At 43.2% G+C, this 22,598-nt stretch overlaps 1 protein-coding gene across 2 annotated transcripts; it reads left to right on the top strand.

The window, feature by feature from the left end:
* Positions 1–18,032: 18,032 nt before the first annotated feature.
* On the top strand, positions 18,033–22,251 carry LOC126493700 (diphosphoinositol polyphosphate phosphohydrolase 3-alpha). 2 transcript variants are annotated; one of them, XM_050130784.1, is made up of 2 exons: positions 18,033–18,661; positions 21,215–22,251. In XM_050130784.1, coding segments are annotated over exons 1-2 (495 nt in total). In that variant the 5' UTR covers positions 18,033–18,167; the 3' UTR covers positions 21,216–22,251. The 2 variants fall into 2 exon arrangements, with proteins under 2 accessions (XP_049986741.1, XP_049986742.1); XM_050130785.1 differs by lacking the exon at positions 21,215–22,251 and having other exon boundaries at positions 18,033–21,204.
* The last annotated feature ends 347 nt before the right edge of the window (positions 22,252–22,598 follow it).

The following is a 22,598-nucleotide window of genomic DNA, read 5'->3' as shown; positions in this document are numbered from 1 at the left end:
CTCTCTCTCTCTCTCTCTCTCTCTCTCTCTTTCTCTCGTGTGTGTGTGTGTGTGTGTGTGTGTATGTGTGTCATCACAATAAATGCTGGATTGATCAAACCATTTACAAACCCTTAAAAAAAAACCAATGGATTAACATCTGCACACATGGTTTTCTGCACTATGACGGTTACATATGGCCTCAATGGTTACATAACTCCACTTAAACTACAAAGCCTATGAAACAAGGGCAATTTCTAGCTTTATCATAATTCCAATTTTTCAGCAATGTCTGCTGGCAGTGGTAGGATATTCACCAGACAACACTGCATGGACATGGCTTTAAGTCAACAAAAAGTCTTTATTAGCCAGCTGGTGACTACAGTGGGTGTTTAGGATCCCAGTGCAGCCCTGAGCATTTCTCAGGGTGAGATTTTAATCACAAAAGCCATGCCCGGGGTTGGCATACTTCAGTTAGCAATAACAGTTATCCAGAAGCAGAACTACAGAAGCCAAAAAGAAAGTTAATACATTTAGAGCCTTTCCCAGAACTATGGACTTTGATACATGAGGCTTTTGTTTTAGTTTTGGCTGGTGGTGCTGTCTATGTGCTGAGTTTTACAGCCTGAATGGCACTTCCATCATGGAGTCAGTTGTGCTAAAGTCTGGGGCCCTACTAAGGTCTGGGCCCTGTCACATTTCCTACTGGTCTTAGTGAATGAGTCAAATCATAGACTCATCCTGTTTTAGTTCAACATGCAGGGCCCTGCTGTTAATTTAATCAGAATGAGAATTAAAGGCCAGGGGGACCAAGAGAATAGAGATTTGTACCAATTATTTATCCAACCATGTCAAGATTTTTTTATTTACCCCTGATCAATTAGCATAGGAACAACATGTTCCTCCCAAAGGCAGACATAGTTTCCTTTATCTTGTGAGAAGTCTAAGGCCCTCCAATTTTGTATGATTGTTTCAACAAGGGAACCTAATTGTTTTAATTCAGAAACCAAAACTTTTAATACCTCTATGACGGATCAACTTGTGTCCTTAATCTGAAAAGTATCAGAAGAGGCACATTTAGTCAAACTACTGGTACATGCACACCAAGTAGTCTTAGGGGCTTGGTAATATTACTGTTATCCAGATGAATTAACGCTAAAGTTAGAATAGTAGACATCAGAATAAGGGGAAATGCCTAGGTTAAATACTTTAGATATTAGACAAGTTTCAGGCCCTTGTAAGTCCTCTAACATTAATTTGGGCTGTTCCCATCACAGCAAGTTATTAGTCTGTCAGTCTGGTTGGTACTTATCCCTATGTGGTACAGGGACCAGGTGTCTAAACAGAAATCCAGACTGCTTATTGGCTGTGAGTGATTAACTCTATCACCAGGGTCCTTTCCTGTGGCATGGACTCTGGTTCCCCCAATTTTTCCTGTTTCCCAAAGGCCAGAATCATTTTAAAGGAAATTTTCAGGAAGCCTCAGTTTTACAAGCCTAATTTTTGCCAAGGAAATTCCCTTGTTTCTAGCAACTAGGGGGGGGGGGGCCCAGCTGCAGGGCAAGCATAGAACTGTAAACTCTGTATTCCTATTTCAAAAGATAAATTCCCACATCACCCCTTTCTCCAATACAACCAAACATTTAACATGGGCATCAGTAAGTAAAGGTGAAGATAAATATGGGTTGCTAGTCTGAAGTCACATTAACTAACACCTTCCTTGTATCTGTCTTCTTCAATTTCCAGTCTAGGCCTGAGGGCTGTGAGGGTTGACTCCTGACCCTGAATTCATACCAAACACAAGTATCGGGAGGAGGTAGAGTGGCAGGGAGTGGAAGGGCCTGGGCCCCCATGAAACCTTAATTTCAACAGGTCCAGAGTCCAGAGACAGTCCATTTGATGGCAGCATCTGTGGCTTCTGCTTTCTTGACCTGAGTGTGGTGGAACCGTGGTGCGATGCCAGCTCCCTTCACTGCAGTGGAGTGGAGAGAATCACCTTGTAGAGTCCTTTCCAGGATAGTTTCCCTGCCCCTTTGGCTACTCGCTTGGCCCAGATGGTATCACTGGACTCCAACAAGGTGAAACTGGTGGTGCACTTGGCAGTCAGCTGGACTTTTCATACAGTCCAGTGAATAGCTTTTGTGGAGGACTGGAGGTCCTGTAGTGACTTGAGAAAGGAATGGTTAGAGAGTTCTACCAACTGCTGGTCTCTGAGCCTGGGAAGCAGTGGGGAAGTCTTCCAAACATACTTGCATAGGAGGTAGATCCCTCCCTATATGGGGTGCAGAAGGTCAAAGCAAAGCAAAGGAAGGAGGCCTATCCAGCCTTTGCTGGACTCTAATGAGAATTTTTTTAGAAATTCTTTTAATGTTCTGTTTATTCTTTTTACCTGTCCATAACTCTGAAGTCTATATGCACAATGAAGTTTTAAAGCTTTAGCCATTAATTGAGAGGTTTTGGCTATGAAAACTGGGCCTTTATCAGACTCCATTGCTAGGGGGAGGCCAAATCAGGGGACCAGTTCCTGGATGAGCTTTTTTTTTTTTTTTTTTTTTTGCTACTATTTGAGAAGTTTCACTCCAAATGGGGAATGCTTCTACCCACAGGGAAAAGGTATCTTTAAAAACTAGTAAGTACTTTTATGCTCCCCCAGCAGGCAAGATCTTGGTGAAGTCAGTTTTCCCAGAATTCACCAGGGTGTTGGTGTCTCATTTTGACCCCTTCCTGGGTAAGGGTTCTCTGCTTCGGATTCACTTGAGCACAAGCCTGGCATCTTTAATTAGGCTGTCCAGTCTAGGTATAACATACTTTGGTCTGAGCAACTCAGAAAGTTTTGTGGACCCCAGATGAGTAGCCTGGGGAAGGTCAGTTACTAGAGTTACACATATTTCTGGGAGAAGGCTCTTTCCCTCTGGTGTCCTCCATCATCCTGTGGGGTTGAGCTGTTCATTTCTTTTTCATAATGTGGTCTCAGGCAGCACCAGGTCAGAAGCCCAACAGTGGGGGACAACAACTTAGAAAGCAAACAAGTTAGATCTGGGTCAGGATCTTATAGTCACAGCACCCCATGACACGGTTGAGGCCTTCTTCCTCTGAGGAGCCCCAGAACACTGGCTGTTTAGTGACTATTTGCTTTCTTTCATTAAACTAGCAGTAGCTGACACAGCTCTTAGACAGGTGGGACATCCTGTGGCTACAGGTTCCAATTGTTTGAACAGGTATATCACAGGGCATTTCCATAGCCCCAACTAAAGCTTGGGTTAAACCCCTTTTGGTTTTTATGTAGTCTCAGTCTGTAGTAGGAGGAGTGTGTGTGTGTGTGGGGGGGGGCTTTGTTCTGTCCCTGCCGCCTGGCTAGCTTAGCCCCGAAATAACCACACAGAAATTGTATTCATTCAAACAGTGCCTGGCTGGCCCATTATCTCCAGCCCCTTATTGGATAACTCTCACATATTAGTTTAACCCATCTCCATTAATGTGTATCTCCACTTGACTGTGGCTTACCAGCATGAGTCTAACCAGCGTCCGTCTCAGGCAGGAGAACCATGACGTCTGCCTGTCTGTCCTCCTTCCCAGCATTCTGTTCTGTCTACTCTGCCTATCTAAGTTCTGCCATATCAAAAGGCCAAAGCATTTTCTTTATTTAACCAATGAAAGCAACACATAGACAGAAGAACCTCCTACACCAGCAGTCCAGGTTAGGGGCTAGGTGCCCCTCTTTGTGTTGGTGTGTAGAGGCCTTGCTATTGGCACAAACTCTGATGTCCAGAGGCAGCAATATCCAGGGGCACCTAGGAACGCTTGACCCTGTCTCTTAGTCATTGGAGTTGGGATCTGAAGGACGGCAGCAATCCTACTCTGAGACAGGCTCCTTTTGCCTCCCTCAAGATAGGTAGCTTTTTATGTACAAAGTTGGGTTTTCTTTGTCAACATGTTGTAGCCCAAGAGTGTGTAACATTTACAGCAGTCCCTCAGTGGCCCTTTATTTATTTTCCAAAGAAACCTCAGATAGAAGGGCAGGAAGTCTACATTTAATGTCTTTAAATCCTGTGACAACCTCCCACTGGTCTGTCCATTTAAAAGAAAATATGGGCTGACTCACCTGTGCCAATGGGAGACTGAAGAATGCATCTTTAAGATTCAAGACCATGAACACCTGTATCTTTGGGAGACTCAGACTCACGAGAATCAGAGGTTCCAGGTGTCTTCAGAGGCAGAAGAACTGTATTCCAGGGTGACTGGCAGGGCACCAAGAAACCTGACTTTTAAAGCCAGGCAGTGTGAACTGCAATTTCCCCTTTTGTTTCCAGAGTCATTGGGTATTGTTTGATCTGGATGGAGTAGCTGAACTGATAGGACATTGGTGCTGCCCATACCCCCCGGAATCTTTGCTATCCATGAGAGATAGATAGTCCAACTGTATCTTTTAATTGTAGGCAGAACTTTCCGTAAGCAGAGACTGCACTTTTGTTTTTTGGCTGCCCAGACCCAAATAATCATATAGAAACTATATTAATTACAACACTATTTGGCCACTGACTCAGGCATATTTCTAGTTAGCTCTTACATCTTAAATTAACCCATTTCTATTAATCTGTGTACCACCAGAAGGCTGTGACCTACCAGAAAGGCTGACATCTTTCTCCTTTGGCAGCTAACTTGGTGTCTTTTTGACTCTGCCTTTCTCACATTCAGTTTAGTTTTTCCACCTACCTATATTCTGTCCTTCCATGGGCCAAAGCAGCTTCTTTATTAACCAATGCTAGTAAAACATATTCACAGCATACAGAGGGGACTCCCACATCAACTTTCAGCTAGAAAATATTCCTCTGACAAAGGATAAGACATCAAAATTTTTCTGGTTGTCTGTAAGTCTAACTGTCTCATCATCAGAGAAGGTAAAAGTGGTTTTCAGTTTATGCAAAAAGTCTTGTCCTAATCAGTTCTCTGTTGTTAAATACCCTTTGACCTACCTCAAGCAACTGGGACCTACTTAACACCTTTAAGTTTTTTTTTTTAATTTAATTTTTTTCTAATATCCTGGACCAACTAGGTGACAAAGGAAATCTTGTTAGTACTTGTCTTTAATACTTTAAAAAGGACCTAGTGAAAGTTGTTTAAAGTCTCATTGGTTAGTGCTGGACAGAAGGGAATATCTATTCTGTCCAGGCTGCAATGTCTGGGAGCGATCCTCCTGCCCAGTTCAGGGGCATGTCTTTTTATGTTATTGCTGTTTGGATTTTTGCTGTTGTTGATTGTGTGTTTTACTTTTTTTTTAGAGAATGGTATATTTTATAGATCATTGGTTTAAAAGAAGATATAAACCATGAAAGAGGAGTGAAATTTTCTTTTTTCCTTTGGGTTAGGTCCAGGGAATCTCTTCCTCTTTCCAGAGGCTGCTTAGAGCAGACAGAGCTGAGGGAATTCTCACCTGGGGAAACTTCTCCCCATCCCTGTGTGCACTCTGCTTGGATGGTGGCTGGGGAGGCTTAGATGAGAGGCCCAGACCCTCTCCACCTCCACACAAGGACCAGCTCTGACCTTGAGTAACAAAACAAGGAAACACTTCTGCTCCTGGAATGGGGCAGGTAGAGATTTGGGGAGTTTCTCTGGATGATCTAGCAAACTGAGATGAAGGTCCCTGTGGTAATTCAAATCTAATTAGTCCCACAGTGAGTGGCACTATTAGGAGGTATGACTTTGTTGGAGTATGTATGGCCTTGTCAGAGGAAGTGTGTCACTGTGGGGACAGGGTTTGATGTTTCTTATGCTCAAGATACCGCCTAGTGTCTCAGTTCACTTCCTGTTTCCTTCTGATCAAGATGTAGCCAGTACCATGTCTGCCTGCATGCCACCATACTTCCCACCATGATGATAATAGACTAAACAGCTGAAACTGTAAGCTGCCATTTCATTTAAATGTTTTCCTTTGTAAGAGTTGCTGTGGTTATGGTGCTTCTTCATAACAATAAAAACTTTAACTAAGACAGTCCCCAATAGTAGGAGGCACAGGTCTTAAGCCAGAGGAAGAAAGGATCTCACTTCAGAGAATAGCAGTGGTCAATACAGGGAAACAAAAATCACAGAGACACATAGAAAGACAGGCAGACAGACAGACAGACACACACACACACTAAAAACAACTAGGGGTAGCCACCACACATTCATGCACCCAAAACAGACATGAGTAATTTAATGGTACTCACATGGATCCATGACCACTGTATCAGCATCCATGTCTCACCTCTGTCCTATCTGTACAAACAGAAGGCACTTTAAAAAGACTTACTTCTGGAGGTGATAGACCAGGTGACTTTCTAATTCATTTCCTTTGTAGGTAGAGTGGTCAGAACCCCCTGAAGTGTTAGGCAGCTATAGATCAAAGGGAGTCCCGGGGACCTGGAACATCTCAGGCTGTGCACCTCCTAGGAGTCCCCTGATCATTGCACTCTTCCTCACTCCAAGGAGCTCTGAGACCCCAGTGTCTTGAGGTCTGGTCTCTGAGATCTGATGGGGTGTCAAGAAATGTTGTGGTGTATTCACCAGAGATGATTGCTCTGACATCCTGTGGCTACATTTGGTGTTCAAAATCCCAATGTAGACTCAAGCCTTTCTCAGGGTGAATTTTTAAGCACAAAAACCATGTCCTAGGTTGACAAATTTTAGTCAACAACAACAATTAGCCAGAATCAGAACTACAGAAGCTGAAAACAAGGTTAGTACACTTAGAAACTTTCCCAGAACTATGGACTTTGATGGAGTAGGTCTTTTTTTTTTCATTTTTGGCAGGTGGTACTATCTACATGCTGAGTTTGAAATCCTGAAGGACCCTTTGATCATGGAGTCAGTCATACTAAGGTCTGGGGCCCTTTTACACCAGTGAATAACTGACTTCTATAGTCAAGCTAGCCTTTCTACTAATCTCTTGGTTTCTAAAAACAGTATGTTTGGCAGTCCTTATAAAACTCATTTATGCTTTGCAAATAAACAGAAGAAGATAAAAAAAATTAACAGGAAGAACTAATGAGCGAATATATCTGCTAATTCACATCCTTAAGTGTTTAGGTACAGAACACGAATGTCTAAAAGGAGACTAAAGTCACCCTATGCCACCCCCACATTCCTATGTCTAGCTCTACACTGACACCTCCTACACTGGCTTTACCTGGGATGTCCCCAGAAAACCAAGTCAGCCCACACTATCTCCACACTCCCAGGCTTATCTTCAGATGTGCAGCTACCGAACAAGTTCCCCTAATGAGTCCACCCATAAACCAGTCCACTTGTACCATTTCCAAACTCCCCACCCTACCAGGTCTGCTTCCACAGCTACTGTACTGGCCCAGTCTGAAGCAGACTAGACTCTCACATCAGACACACGGGAAAAGAAAGAAGTCCACATGTTGAGGTCCCATCACAAAACCAGAAATAATATAGATAACCAAGACAGTATCCCCACTCCCCAAACCAGTAGTCTTATAGAATTGTCTTCTAATGAGAATTAGTACCTAGATGGACCCCAGGGCACAAATTTGAAAATAAACATTATCAACAAATTCAAGGAGTTTAAAGAATACACAAAGAAAGGGCTTAATGGACTTAAAAGGTGATAGCAATGAATGTCTGAGTGATGTCTAAGAAAAGAAAAATATACAGCTAAGTGAAATGGCAATCAAAATTTAGGATTTGAAACCTCGGCTTAGTAATGTGAGGAACATTGAAGAGAACTTAAGCAGAAATGAAAATGGGGTTGAATCTATGGCCACACCACCCTGAATGTGCCTGATCTCAACTGAGGATGGAACTGAAAGACTCCGTAACCCAATTAGAAAACTCAGAGAAAATCATTTCATGTGGAGTGGATCAAGTGAAAGACAGAGTATTAGAACTTGAAGATAAAATAGAGAAGCTGAATCACACATGCAAAGATCATGTAACAAAAATAAACACAGCCAAGGAACATGATGGAAATATGGGAGACAATGAACAACCACATCTTTGAATGATAAGTTTAAAAGAAGAAGAAGGATCTCATGCTTTGATCAGATCACCAACAGGATCATAGAAAAGAACTTATTTAAATTAAGAAGAGATATACACATCCAGATACCACAAACACACAACATACCAAATGGGCAAGAACAGAAAACAAAATGCCCATCACACATTATTGCTAAAACACCATGGATACAGAGTACTGAAAGCTGAGAGAGAGAAAACAAATCATAAATCACATTTTGAATTTTGCATGCAAATAGATGGAATTAGAAAACACTATCCTGAGTGAGGTAACGCAAACCCCCCCAAAATGAATATGGTATGTATTTACTCATAAGTGGATACTAGCCATAAACAAAGGACATTGAGCCTATGGTTCATGATCCTAGAGAAGGTAAGTAATAAGGTGAACCCAAAGAAAAACATATCTAGACCCACCTGGGAATCTGAAACAGGCAAGATCGCCTGACAAAATTGGGAGCATGGGGGCAGGGGCTAGAAGGAAGGGAAGAAGGGAGGGTTGAGGAGAACTTGAGGGAATGGGATAATCGAGATGGAGGAAGGACAGATATGAGAGCAAGGAAAGAGATATCTTGATTGAGGGAGCCATTATGGGGTTAACAAGAAACCTGGCTCTAAAAAAATTCCCAGGAATCCACAAGGCAGATCCTAGCTAAGACCCTAAGCAATAGAGGAGAGGATTCCTGAACTGGTCTTGCCCTGTAGTCAAACTGATGTTATCTTACATATCATCTTAGAACCTTCATCCCACAACAGACGCCATAGTTAGAGAATGAGCTAAAGATAAAAACAGAGTGCCCTTAAAGAATAAATAACGACTAGAAATATTTTAAAACATGTTCAATGTCCTCATCAACCTCAGAACTGCAAACTACAACTGTGAGATTTGATTTTGACCCTACTAAGAATGGCTGTTTAAGAAGAGCACTGAAAAGAAGTGCTGTAGGGAAATGAAAACACCATTGTTGGTGAGAGTGCAAGCTAATGTAGCCACTCTGGAAATCGATGTGAAGGACTCTGATAAAGCTACAAGATCTACCACAATGCCCAGTTGTACCACTCCTTGGCATATTCCCAAAGGACTGGACATCCAAACCCACAGACACTCCCTAAATGATGTTCATTGCTGCTCTCATCACAATGGTCAGAAATGGAAAGAACTTAAATGTTCTTCAACTGATGAATGCATTTTGAAAATGTTGGACATTGATTGTCCAGGTTATTTACTTTTTTTTAAAATCAACACAACACAGCTAATGCTATCTGAAAGGAGGGAGCCACACTTGAGAAAATGCCTCCATAAGACCCATCTGTAGCCAAGTCTGTGAGGGCATTTTCTTGATTAGTGATTAATCGGGGAGGGCCCAGCCCATCGTGAGTGGTGCCAACACTGTGCATGTGGTCCTGTATTCTATAAGAAAGCAGGCTGAGCAAGTCTTGAGCTAACAACCCAGTAAGCAGTGGTTCTCTGGCCTCTGCTTCAGTTCCTACCTCCAGGTTCCTGCCTTCAGTTCCCACCCTGACTTCCCTTAGTGATGGAAAAAGAAGTGGAGAGGTACTAATAACACTGAGGATGTTTGGGAATGCTACAGGAAACATTGTTTTATAGTTCATTAAAATGCAATATAGGCAAGATCTTCTGAGTAAATTTGGAGCATGGGGGTCATGGGAGAGGGCAGAAGGGGAGAAGGGAGGAGATCAGAGAAAAATGTGTAGCGTGATAAAAACAATAAAAATAGGGAAATGCAATATAGATATTAATATTAATTAAAAATACAAGATAAAATATAAGAATATATATATATATATAAAACAGGGGAGCTACACCAATGTAACCTTAACTATAAAGTTATCTGAAAAGGACCAGCACATTGACCTTATCAGTTGACATGCCAACATGACTGGGGGACATCTGCAGGGAGGATAGCAGCATAATAGTTGCTTAAAGATGAAGAATAATTCTTCTGCAGAGCTGAGGCCCCTGGCAGGCTATACAACCCTAAATACCTACACCTAAGAGTAATGCCAAATAGATTCATCAGCCTTTATTTACACAAAATATAGATGTAGGTATGTATACATGTGTGTATTAATGTATATATGTCTACATATGAGATAATAATAATCGAAGAAGATGATGAAGATGATAATAATGAAGAAGAGGGCATGCATTTTAGAGGGAGAAATACAGGATGAATTGGAATCAGTGCAGCAGGAAATTATGCACATGATGTACATATAGAATTCATGTGCAAAATTCTGAAATAAATTACATTAACAACTACAATACTGTCTAGTAGTGTGGAGTCAAGCCTGAGACTACAAAATAATAGGCTTATCTACTACACTCATGTTGATTCACATTCACAGAGACACACTGCTCCTCATTCTTCTCCTGCTCCCTTTTCCTCCTCCAGGCATAGCCAAGGAACATTTTGCACATTTATGAATCAAGATTTACCTTCTTTTTGCTTGCTTACTGCAAAGTGTTTATGAAGTAGGACCTTGGCAGCATGTTCTGTATGGCATATTCTCCCTGAAACATGGTGGGCTTCCCAGGAGGTCTGGACGATCAGCATATTGTATAATAAAATGTGAATCTCCAACATGCTCAGTGACATCCTCTTCCATGCAAACTCAACAAGCAGTTAATAGGTGTTGGAGGATTTAGAAACCTTGCGCATCAGTCCGCAGACAGAGGCATCTATTGTACGTGTAGCCTTCAGCACACTATATGCTGAAGTCCAATTTTCCATGCGTTAGTCATCATATGTACTCGTTTTCTTTTTACATGTGTCAAACCTAATTTCATGAATGGAAGAGATTAATGGGACAATATACCTTGTCTGAGTCAAAATGCACAAATTAGTAGTAGGGATTGCTTCTCTCTTTCTTTTAGCATCTCTAAGTTTACATCCATGGCATACCAGCACAGGATAGTCACTTCAAAACATCAAAATAGAATTTTGTGGAGCTACGTCGACACCACACTCAATAAAGTGCTTGGAATACAAGTCTGATAACTTGAGTTCAATCACTGGAGCTCATGCAAAAAAAAAAAAAACTGTGTGTAGGGCACACAGTTGTTATCTCAGTGCTGGGGAGAAGAAGACCTGGGAATATTCAAGTTCCCATAGCAAGCGTCAGGCCAATGAGAGATTCAGTCTCAAAAAAATAAGTCAAAAGGGGCACAGCATTCCAGGAATAAACCCGAGGTTACCTTTCATCCTCCATACAAAAAGATACACTTATGTACTCTGAACATGCCAAGTACACACAAGAGTCAAGAAAGGAATTTAAGGATTTGATGAAAAGTGTATATAGTGGATTATGAGAGCTGTTAGTTTAGTCCCTGTCTTGGCACTTCTAGCTTTGTGGTAAGGAGGACGTGTGCTCTAACCTCCCCAGCTTTTATTTAATAATCTAGGAAATTGGAATAGAGATCACAGGGATCCTATGAAAGTTATTAGCAAACCAGGAAAACATCTGACGCATGGTCAGCCCTCAAATGAAGAGCAGTGGCCCTTCTGATACCGCAGTGAAAGGGCCGAAAGGCTGGTGAGCTGGCTCAGTAGGAAAAGGATGCCACGTGTCCCGATCACAGTTTGACCTCTGGGATTCCTCCAAAAGTTGTCATCTGACCTCCACACCTGTGTTAGGGCATATGCACCATCCCCAAACAAAAAAAGTGAAACAACTTAAAAAGAAGAAATGAAGCTAGTTTTATGAGAACATAGGGGCCCTTACAAAATAGAATGTCTCTTGCAGTCCAGAATTCAATGTGCCCTTCTGGGATGTGGGCTGATCATAAAACGTGGACGTTTAGGAAGGTTTAGGACTCCTCACTCTAGTACTTCCTGCACTTTGGAAAACTGAGACTAAAACCTGTGATGTCCTTCCAAATGCTCTAAATAAACTGAAAGATGGAAAGAAGGGCAGTAAATGCCCTTTCTCCACTGAGCCTCAAATAAACCAGAAGACAATTCTGGGTCAGAGCTCAGAGCCAACCTGTCACTGGGATATATAGCACAGACTCCAGAGCAGGCCACTGTTGTTGGTGCCACATGAAGCTTTTCTGAGAAACGAAGAGAGCTACTGTTTCCCTATCCATTTTAACCCGGATATCAACTGCCTTATCCTCATATTTATCAAGTGGACTGTCACCTTTTTGGAGCAGCTGTTGGCAATCACAGGCTGGGCCAGACTCTGAGGGTGCTGGTGGATTTATTGTATGTGGGCCTGCGGGTGGCAGGGTGATGGATAAATAGATTACATTCTGCCATAGCTGGTTTGGGCTTTGGGGAAGGAACGGAACCCTGATCAGCACGTTAGGTCAGAAACAGAAACTGACTCTGCAATAAAGGACCTGTGCTCCTCCAATGCGGGCAGGACACATAGAGAGCAAGCGTTCCATGTCTGTAACAGTGCCAGGGACTGTGCCCTGTCTGTAACACAGTGGGAATCAGTGTGGACTTCGGCAGCCTTTGGTCAATGGAGCTGGAGAGAGTGTCCAATAGGAGGAGATTCTGAGAGGCTGAGGATAAGAAGGAATCCCTGCATGGGCTGAGAAGCCAGAGCAGCCAGAATGGGGACAGCACTGAGACAGGAGCTGGGGGAAACTGATGGGGACTTCCTGAGCTGGAGGTTTCCTGGGCAGCCCATTCTACCAACCCCGGAAATGGACATCATGTACCTGTCTAACAACTGCTGGATACTGAAAACATTGCATAGGCTGCAAATCTTAATGTTATCCCAACCCATATGCAAATGATGCTATCTTTGTCAAAGAGATTTTAATATCAGATAAAAGAAGATAAGTGCATATATGACGAGCACTTTCCCGAAAGAATAGTCTCTGGCTTATTTTGCTAGTAATAACAAGACGTTTCTTTCAGTTTATTTATTATTAGAAATTGCTTTCTCATCTACAAAAAAATCATACTATTCACAAAAGGCACAGAAGAAGCATCTCTGAATACACACTGTGATTCAACCAGCAATCACATCAGGAATTCTGGGGCTTTTGTGTTCCAGCTATTGTATCCCTGAGGGAGCATCTGCTGAATTACCTACTTGAGATCCACTCTACAGCTGCTGCCATTCCTGAGGGAGAAAAAGGAGTGTGTGGTACACACAGAACAGAGAACTGAGGGGTGGATGTTGATGTGATAGGAAAGGCACCCCCCCACCTCCTTGTGTGAAAAGACATGGAGAGCTGCCCCGGGTTTAAGGAAACTTCATTTCTTGCAACTCACAGAATCAAGAAGAAAGATCCTTTGGTATCCATGGAGTGTTGTTCACACAATTCATTCAGTCAATGCGTTTCGAGTCCTTGGTAGGCACTAGGTCTCAGGGGCCATGCTGGCGCACAGGAAGAAAGGGTCTATTTCAGATTAGCACCAAGTGTTCCGCGTCCACCATCATGCAGGCAGAGTGCCATAGGACCAGTCACTGGAGCTAGGATAGAATAGAAGCCAAAGGGAACTTTCGAATTCAAGGTCAGAGATGGAAGCTCAGTGTACAATGGGAGTGAGAACAGGGTCCCAAAAGCCGCTTTGGAAGAGGTGGGCGTCATGAGGGAGTTGCCCCATTTCATGAATGTAAACTATTAATGGCAATGGTATGAGCTTCTCTGAGGAGCAAGACCACCCACTAAGCAAAATCCTGTTCTAGACTGCTGACAGAGTCAACATCTTCTTTGGGCTCTCACCTTATTCCATTTATCTTGCAGGGGTAACTGGCCTTTCAAAGTGTGAGGTAGCGTGGCAAGCAGCCACAGGTGTTATTACTGGGAACCATGGAGGTACGTAGAGACTTTTACAAAGGAAAACAGATGGCACCGGAGTCCATGAAAATGGAGAAAACCTTTCAGTGAAGGCAGAAGTCCTTACCAAAGTGAACTCGTTTCCCCAAGAAGACAGCCATGAACATCATCAAGCTAAACCACAGCCGACTGCAGCTCTGTAGAAAGTCAAAACTACTTTAGTGATGAAGTTGGATGCCCTTCTGTATATGTGTTGCTTTTTATTGGTTAATGAGTAAAGCTGTTTTGGCCAATGGCTTAGCAGAGTAAAGCCAGGTGGGAAATCCAAACAGAAATATATAGAGAATGTAGGCAGAGTTAAGGAGATGACATATAGCTGCCAAAGAAGAAAGACTTAAGAAAGTTCTTAAGCACGAACAGAACCTTACCTGGTACACCACAGTTTCATAGTGATACACAGATTAATAGAGATGGGTTAATTTCAAATGTAAGTATTACTTAATAAGAAGCCTGACCCAGGCGGTGGTGGCACACGCCTTTAATCCCAGCACTCGGGAGGCAGAGGCAGGCAGATCTCTGGGAGTTCAAGGCCAGCCTGCTCTACAAGAGCGAGTTCCGGGACAGGCACCAAAGCTACAGAGAAACCCTGTCTCGAAAACAAAAAGACAAAAAAAAAAAAAAAAAAAAAAAAAACCAAAAAAGAAGCCTGAGCTAATAGATTGTTGTTATTAATATAGTTTCTGGGTGATTATTCGAGTTTGGGTGGCCAGGGACAAACAAGCAGTCTCTGTCTACAAAATGGCACACCAACGTGGGGGACCTACATCTGCATAAAATCTGAGAGAGCTTGGGAAGGAATTCTAGACACAAAAGAATGGTGTCTAGACACAAAAGCATGGCTTTTTGGTAGCTGCATTTTTTTTTTCCCAGATCGGCTTTGTTTGCTGGCGACAAGTAGAGGTGCAGTTTCTATAAGAGATGGCTTTCTGGTTTGTGAAGGCACTAAAGCCCCTGGCTCTTTTGGGAGGTCTGGCTATGGAGCACTTAGGGTTTGTGAGCAGAGTGCTACAAGTTGCTTAATGGCAACATAGACCCACTGCATCTCTTGAGCTGGGGTGGTGAGCATGGCTCACAGAGGCGGTGAATATGCCTCCACCATGTTGGACAGGGTGGAGCAAACAGGCATGGCCCCAGAGTTAGTCCTAGCCTTGTTCACTTAGCATTTTTTTAAAGCGCTCCTGGTCAGAAAATAATTACAGATATGCAATAAAGACAGGTTCAGACGAATGGGTTATAGTGTTGGGTAAATGTACATTGGGAGCAAGAAAAAAAGTATAGACAGTTATAAAATGAAATAAATAGTTTTAAAATGAAACAAAATCTTTAAAGATACAATAAAAGTAATATAAAAGAGTACAGACAGTCATAAATTAAAGAAGTAAAGAAAAATAAGCCATGTAAAGATGGAATATACACAGAGTCTGGATTATGTATATTAATGTATTTTCTTTAAATTTTTTTTCCTGCAAAGAGACATTTGATTACTGGGGCTGCTAATTTAAACCAATATAAAGGTAACTTGTCTAAGGATGTGTTACTTTGGAAAAGAGGTTCTGTTTTGTTTCCAGAGAAGATGAGAACCTGTGGCTTTCTTCCAGGCTAATGTGGTTTAATGGAAGAAGACCCCCCTCCAAGGTCTCCGTGAACCCTAAGAATACTTTGCCCAACAAACAGCAGAAAGTAATTTGGAGAAAACTATGCCCAAATTCCCAAAATGATTTTTTATGTTTGTTTTCATTTAAAGGGGGTTGATTATAAGTGATTAATGGTCACAGTCAATTTTTTAAAAATTTAAGGAGGATAAGATATAGAGATGAATACTTTGCATTGGTATGGATCTTGGTCTATTGATACATATTTAAGGTTGATATTGTTATACTGTATATATATACACACATATATATATGCTCTTGTTTAAGGTATTGTGTTTATGTAGTTCATTTAAAAATGTAATAACATATGAAATACAGGTTAATAGCCATCTATAATGTAGTCATATTAGTTAGGTTTTCTAGATGTACAGAGATATATTGCAGATGGATAGGTATTCTTTCCATCTTTAAAAGACCTACAAAATATGGCATTGAAAAGGTTTTAAGAACTTGGACTTTTCTCGATGTGAGATATGTCTGCTTCTGGCAGCACTAATTACAGCAGAGAGGTTGATGGGCATCGAAGACACTCCACATGGAGCTTGTTTTCCGCCTGGCAAAACTGGCCTTTGGGCAAAGAACAGCCCCTGCCTCAACCACTGACAAAATGCGTGGTGTCCAGACTAGACAATCAGGATACAAGCAACAAGACTGCTAAACCTTGACAAGACAGGGTAAGGTAGTTTTGAAAACTTTCCTGCCTCTGAAAATCATCTGTCAGTTACTCTAGGCCTTAGTCAAAGTTGGTTGCTCCAATGTTGCAAATGAGACTTCGGGTGATTGCCCAGGTAGCCAGTTGTCTTGTCATTTGTTGCACATTTTGGAAGTTGTTTGATTCCACTTCCTCTTTTCTCAAGTAATATTATTTCCCTTCTCAGGTCTTTGATGGGGTTGAGCACTAGATCGTCATAGTTACTTTCCTCTCATGACTCAGCCAAGCCATTTTTAATGTAGACTTAGACTCTCTAGGATAGGATAACTATTGAAACATTTAGCATGCTGATTTCAACACAGTGTAGGTTTGCCTAAGAGATGATGGGCAGACATTTGGTGCCCCCCAGAAATCTAGAAATCTACACTAGAAAATGAATGAGAGAATCCTCAGGGAAAATAAAAAAAAAAGTTTGGTTAAAGTTTTGTGTTAATTTTGGACTCTAGGGTGTTGCTTCTCTGGCAAGAGGTCGGTGTGACCAAAGCACACTGAACTTTGCAATCTCCGAATGGAAACCACCAGGCCAAGGCAATGGCTCACTAGGTAAAGTGCTTGGGGCTCAAGAAGGAGGACCTGAGTTCTGTCCCCACCACCCACATACAAGCCAGCCTGCAATCCCAGTGGCAGGAGTAATCCAGAAACCCAGACTCTGAATTCCTGGAGCTCTCTGGTCCAGTGCAGTCTAATTGTCCCCAACCTGTCCTCAAAGTCATAATGGATGGAGAGCAATGGAAGCAGCGAGGTAAGGTATCTTTGCCCACCTTAGGCCTACACCTGTTCAAAGAGAGCACTCACAGGTGCGCGTCAATTATTTTCAAGAATCACCAAACCCCCGGATGCTCCCATGTAAGCAGGCCAGGAAAGGGTGCAGTGTGTGAGAATGGAGGTGCTTGACAGGGAAACCAAGACTGTGTGGGGGTGCTGCTCCAGAAACACCCTGCAATGGGGTGCAAACAAGGCTTGGACCAATGAGTCCCGGGGTTCGATGACTGCAAAACTGAGGAACAGGGAGGCTATACATGATGTGAATAGGGGTTGTGTGCAAGTGTTTAAGGCAAGGGCTGAGCCAAGATGGTTGACAAGCCGCAGAAGAGAACCTATTGAAGAAAGCAAGCTGCATGTGACTCAGCAAAGATTATTCTGGCAAGACTGCCATTGGTCATTTTGGCGACACCAGTCTTCTGCCTATAAATAAGGCAGTGCTGTTCATGATGGGAGAGTCCGATGATGCCAGCCTCGACCCTGCAGCGTGTGCCTTTTTCAGGGAGGCCCTGCCCCCCGCTGCTGCCATGTCTGGCACAGACACACATGTGGTGAGGACCCTGTGCAATGTCACAAATGGGGTGCACCTCCCCAGGGCAGTGAGTGCTAGAAGCTTCCCAGGCAAGGCGGTGCGTGGCGCCTGCGCAGTGGGCCTGCAGCATCACGCGTTGCAGGAGGGAGACGGGAGACCCCCGCCTCCGCCCCTCGCCCTCTGCCGCCGCCGCCGCGTGCGCGCACGCGGACCCGGCCACGCGCGTGCACGCGCCTCACCTCGCTCAACCTCTGCCAGGGCGGCCAGCGACGGAGCGAGCGCGCGAGCGCGGACGGGCGGGCGGGTAGGGACCGCGCACGGTCCAGTCGGGGGCTGTGCGGAGGCGCGGGCTCTGGGCACCCGGCTCCCGGCGGCGGAAGCGGCGCCTCCAATCAGGCAGCGGGCTCGCGACCCTCGGCGCACCCGGGCGGCACTGCCCGCCCCGCGGACTGACTGACGCGCCGGCTCGCCCCCGCCCCCGCGCCCGCCCCCGCCTCGTCTACCCAAGCTCGGCTCAGGCTCCACTGGGCTTCACTCTGCTTGGCTCCTCTCCGCTTGGCTCTGCTCCGCTCCGCTCTCCTCCAGCCCTTGCCAGGCCCTTTCCCTGCCCGCAGCAGCTCCTCGGCTGCGCAGCGGCGGCCCGCTCGGCAGCTGCAAGCGACCAGAGAGGCGGCGGCGGCGCCGAGGATGAAGTGCAAGCCGAACCAGACGCGGACCTACGACCCCGAGGGCTTCAAGAAGCGCGCCGCGTGCCTGTGCTTCCGCAGCGAGCGCGAGGACGAGGTGCTGCTGGTGAGCAGCAGCCGCTACCCCGACCGCTGGATCGTGCCCGGCGGGGGCTTGGAGCCCGAGGAGGAGCCGGACGGCGCGGCGGTGCGCGAGGTGTACGAGGAAGCGGGAGTCAAGGGGAAGTTGGGCCGGCTGCTGGGAGTCTTCGAGCAGAACCAGGACCGCAAGCACCGGACCTACGTGTTCGTGCTCACCGTCACCGAGCTGCTGGAGGATTGGGAAGACTCGGTCAACATCGGCAGGAAGCGAGAATGGTTCAAGATCGAAGATGCCATCAAGGTCCTCCAGTGCCACAAGCCCGTGCATGCCGAGTACCTGGAGAAACTGAAGCTGGGCGGCTCCCCGACTAATGGAAACTCGGCCGCCCCGTCCCAGCCAGAGAGCGAGCCCTAGTATGTACCGCTCCCGCCCGCCTGCCCGCCCATCCATCTGCCCGGACTCCTGCCTGTCGCCTCCCCGCACTTGCCTCCTGCCTGCCAGGAGAGCACCTCTCCTGCCCAGTGCGTCCGCATGGGCAGGAGGGAGTCTTCTTTTGTTTCCTTGGCAGGCAGACCTCTGAATCACGCTTGCAAACTGTCTTGATTGCCAGGCGCTGTTTGCAGACAATTTGCACGTTTTTTTTTCAGATGCTTTTCTAATCGCTTCTTGGTGACACTGTAAAAATCTTGCGCTCAGCCAGAGATGCATGGGATTTTGTGAAAGGTGCCTTACTGCTTGCCCTGCTCTTCATGGATGGTGTGTGTGAGCGCGTGTGATGTTTTTGTTTGGGTCTTTTTTTTGTCCAACACCCTTTACATGTGTTTTGCGTGAGTGTGCGTGCGCGCTTTTGATGCCAGCCTTGTGGTTTGTTTCTTAGTTGGAGGCCTTTAGAGTCCTACCAGCTGGCGGGGGAGGGGGAACGGGGGACATCTTTTTGTGTTTTTTCCCCTTGTTTTCTCATTCACAGACTTCACAGTGGATTTGACTGGAGGGTTTATCAACGTTCTAAATGTATTCCACAATCCTGTAATAAATATACATGAACGGTGACACTAATTTAACATTTTATTCTATAGGTTACTTTCCAAATTTGGTACACATAGAATTGAATATCATCCTTTCCCCTCTTGGTTCTGTTACATAAATCCATCTAAGTAAAATATGTGTAGTAAGCAAAATTGATAGGCAAAGAAATGAGTACAAACCTGTTTACCAAAATTATAGCTTTTATAAATCAAGCATGTAATTTGATATTCTAAATAATGCCGAATTATTGAATAGGATTTTCACTAATTACCGAGTAATCTAAATTACTAAATAGATATTCCCAGTAAGCTCCGTTAAGATATATACCAATCCTATAGAAACTGGATTATTGCTTTATTTCTGTATTGTATACATAAAAATACCTTTCATCTATAAATGCCGGGTATATGTTGGGGGGTCAACTACACAGTATCATATTTTGACATTTGAACTCTATTTGACTAATTTGAGGAGATTGCTGATTTAAGCAAACTTCAGTCTTGTTCTATTAATCATACTTTGTTTCATTTAACAGCATTTGGATTGAGCAGTAAAGTTTGCTGAGATTTTCTGAGATCTACAGAGATTGTTTATGCAATTTCAAAACTTCCAGTACTTTCCATTTCCATATTGCATGCAAAAAAACTGTTATCACTCTGTAAACTCAAATATATACAGCTAAATATCCTTTCTGGGGTTCATTCTAGAAAACAAATAAATGAAAGCCTCAAAATACTCTTGTCTTTTTAACAGACTCATTTCAGGAAATTCAGATAGAAAGAAAGGAAATCCTGTCTCTATCTCCTAGTCTCCAAAAGTTTACCAAACAGGTGTGGTGTGATTTTCTCCCTGGAGTGATTACTTAGTGCCTACGCATTGTACATGCCAAGTACACTGAAAATGTACGCTGAATTTTATAGTTCATCCCATTTTCCCCTAATCCAGTGTACTGATGCAAGTTAATTAGGACTTTTACAGAAGATACCATAAATTTATTTTCAACATTTAGTCTTAAAGGGCTGATTTTCCCTCCACTGGACAAGTGCCTACGTTTAACCTTCAAAAAGCTTGAAGTCATGCTGAAGTCAAAGTAATTTTGATATGCTTGATACAGGCATAAGATGTATTAGAAACTCATGTTTTGTTGTTCAGATTGTTTTTGCAAGAAGGGCTGAAAAATGGCTACCAATAATTCCTTGATTTGGTTTCCTTGGAAAGAACTGTTTTAAAGCTTTCTTTAGAAGCATCAGTAAAAGAGGAAGTGTGTAAGAAGAACAGGCAGCTTGTTAAATACCAGTCAGCACGGGTAGCAGTGCTTCTGGGACACGTGGTCCAACAGGCTCTGGATCTGGTATTGCTTCTTTTCCCACTTCCCTTTCTGGGTGCTCCTTTCTAAGAACGAACAATGCCTCCCTTAGTGGTTGTTAGCTGGGAAGAAAGGAGAAGATGCTTAGAACATATGTAATACCAACAGCTAGCTAAGTTGTTGTTGTTGTTGTTGTTCTCAGAGATCTTTTTGTGGAAGCACCTATTGTAGTTATGTTCCTAACTAACTGTTTTCCTTATAGAATATGAACTTTGAGGACTAGGACCCAACCTGAATCCTGCATAACTCCAGGGCCTCAAAACGGGCTAAAATTCGGAGACATTTCTCATTGACGCTCATACTAGAAATGTCTACTACCAGTGAATTCCTGGTTTTCCCTTTTAAGCTTTGTAACATACCTGGGAGAATTGATTTCTTTAGGCTCTCTCCTGTGCTGACAAGTGGAACTATACTGGATAGCTCACAGTGGAACTACATTGGATAATTCACTGCAGGCTTTTCCTGTGTGAAGGGTTGATGAAGCGTACTAAATCCTCAGTAAATATTTGTTGTCTAGACGCTACAGGAATGGACAAACCACTAAAACCTTATTAATCAGATTATCTTTTTTTAGGTGAATGGAATAAATGTTGTTCAGATTTACTTTGAAAGAATCAAGTATGTGAACCCAGTGATGAATGGAATTGTGAAGCACAGGTGAGCTCTTTGACATCCCCAAGGACACAGCTCACCCTATGCTTTCGGACACTTCTTTCCTGTTATTAACACTGGCTATTCTTCAGGTTGTTGCACTACCACTGGATCTGTACAGAATTCTATTTGGCACCTGTGGCCTTTTTGTGCTTTTGTCTGTATTTCCCCATCGGATATGACCTTGAATGCAATGAACTTGCTTTCGTAGTCTTTTTATATCTAGCATACAGTACTTGATTTATGGTAGGCGTCACTGAATATTGTTTAATATTTTGTAATGATAGTAAATGGTAAAACATCCCTCTTCTAATCTCTAGCATCTATGTGGCTTTTGTATATCAGGTGTCACATAACTATTTCAAGGCAGCTGTGAGATAGTAGCAAAGATTCTTACGCATATGTCTGTGTTATCCCAGACATTATGTACCTCCTACATTTGCCAAAATTTTGAACCTAAATTTATCTGTGCCTATAGACCTAATTTCTCCTCTATGGAAAACACAGGAGATAGAGAAACAGTTTGCTGTATATCAAACAGATGAGATTCATAGAATCCTGACTTCAAGAAAGCACAGGAAAAGATGATCCAGTTTTTCAATATGTAAGTCACAAGGATGAAAGGAAAGGGTAGAGGTTGAACCTGTGAATTGAAAAAGGCTTCAGAGAGTGATCAATACTTGCATGTATCTTATTTGGATCCTGATCTGATCAGACTATAAGATGAATGAATTTATCAGAGAACTAGAATATTTTGAGTATTGGCTCCACATTGATTATTATAATACTGTTATACTGAAAACAAGAATTCTTATCTGCATTCAAATATTTACAGTTGAAATGATATAATGTCTGGGATTTGCTTCAAAATACATCTAGATATTAAATTCACTGGACATATTCAAACAAGATTGGCCTTTAAGATTGTTGAAGCTGAATGATGATTACATGATGTTCATTATATTCGTTCATCTCTGCTTTTGTATGTTTGACATTTTCCATAATAAAAATGTTAATCAAAATCATTGGCAATGTTGGAATTCTTCTACTTCAGTCTAGTATGTAATGTAGAGAGAAAAAGGTGAGGAGGGAAAAGTTTATAGAATGATTTTTAAGTGTTGGCTCCAGGATACTGCTTCTGGTGTAAGATGTCAAATTCACAGAAATAAAAGGAGACATGCCCTGGAATGGCCAGTTACACCTGTGGTACAGACCAGGACTTGAAAGGTTTTTTTGTTTTGTTTTGTTTTTTTGCTTTGGCCTCCTGAAATAGTAACAGTTAAATTATTATTTACAACTATTGGATC

The sequence above is a fragment of the Alexandromys fortis genome, unplaced genomic scaffold (genome assembly GCF_014885135.2).
Source record: "Alexandromys fortis isolate MF-2015 unplaced genomic scaffold, M_Fortis_MF-2015_v1.1 scaffold_357, whole genome shotgun sequence".
NCBI classification, from domain to species: Eukaryota; Metazoa; Chordata; class Mammalia; order Rodentia; family Cricetidae; genus Alexandromys; species Alexandromys fortis.
This window is presented reverse-complemented; position numbering and strand designations above follow the sequence as displayed.

Coding starts and splice junctions, on each gene's coding strand:
- LOC126493700 (XM_050130784.1), top strand. CDS start 18,168: ATGAAGTGCAAGCCGAACCAGACGCGGACCTACGACCCCGAGGGCTTC.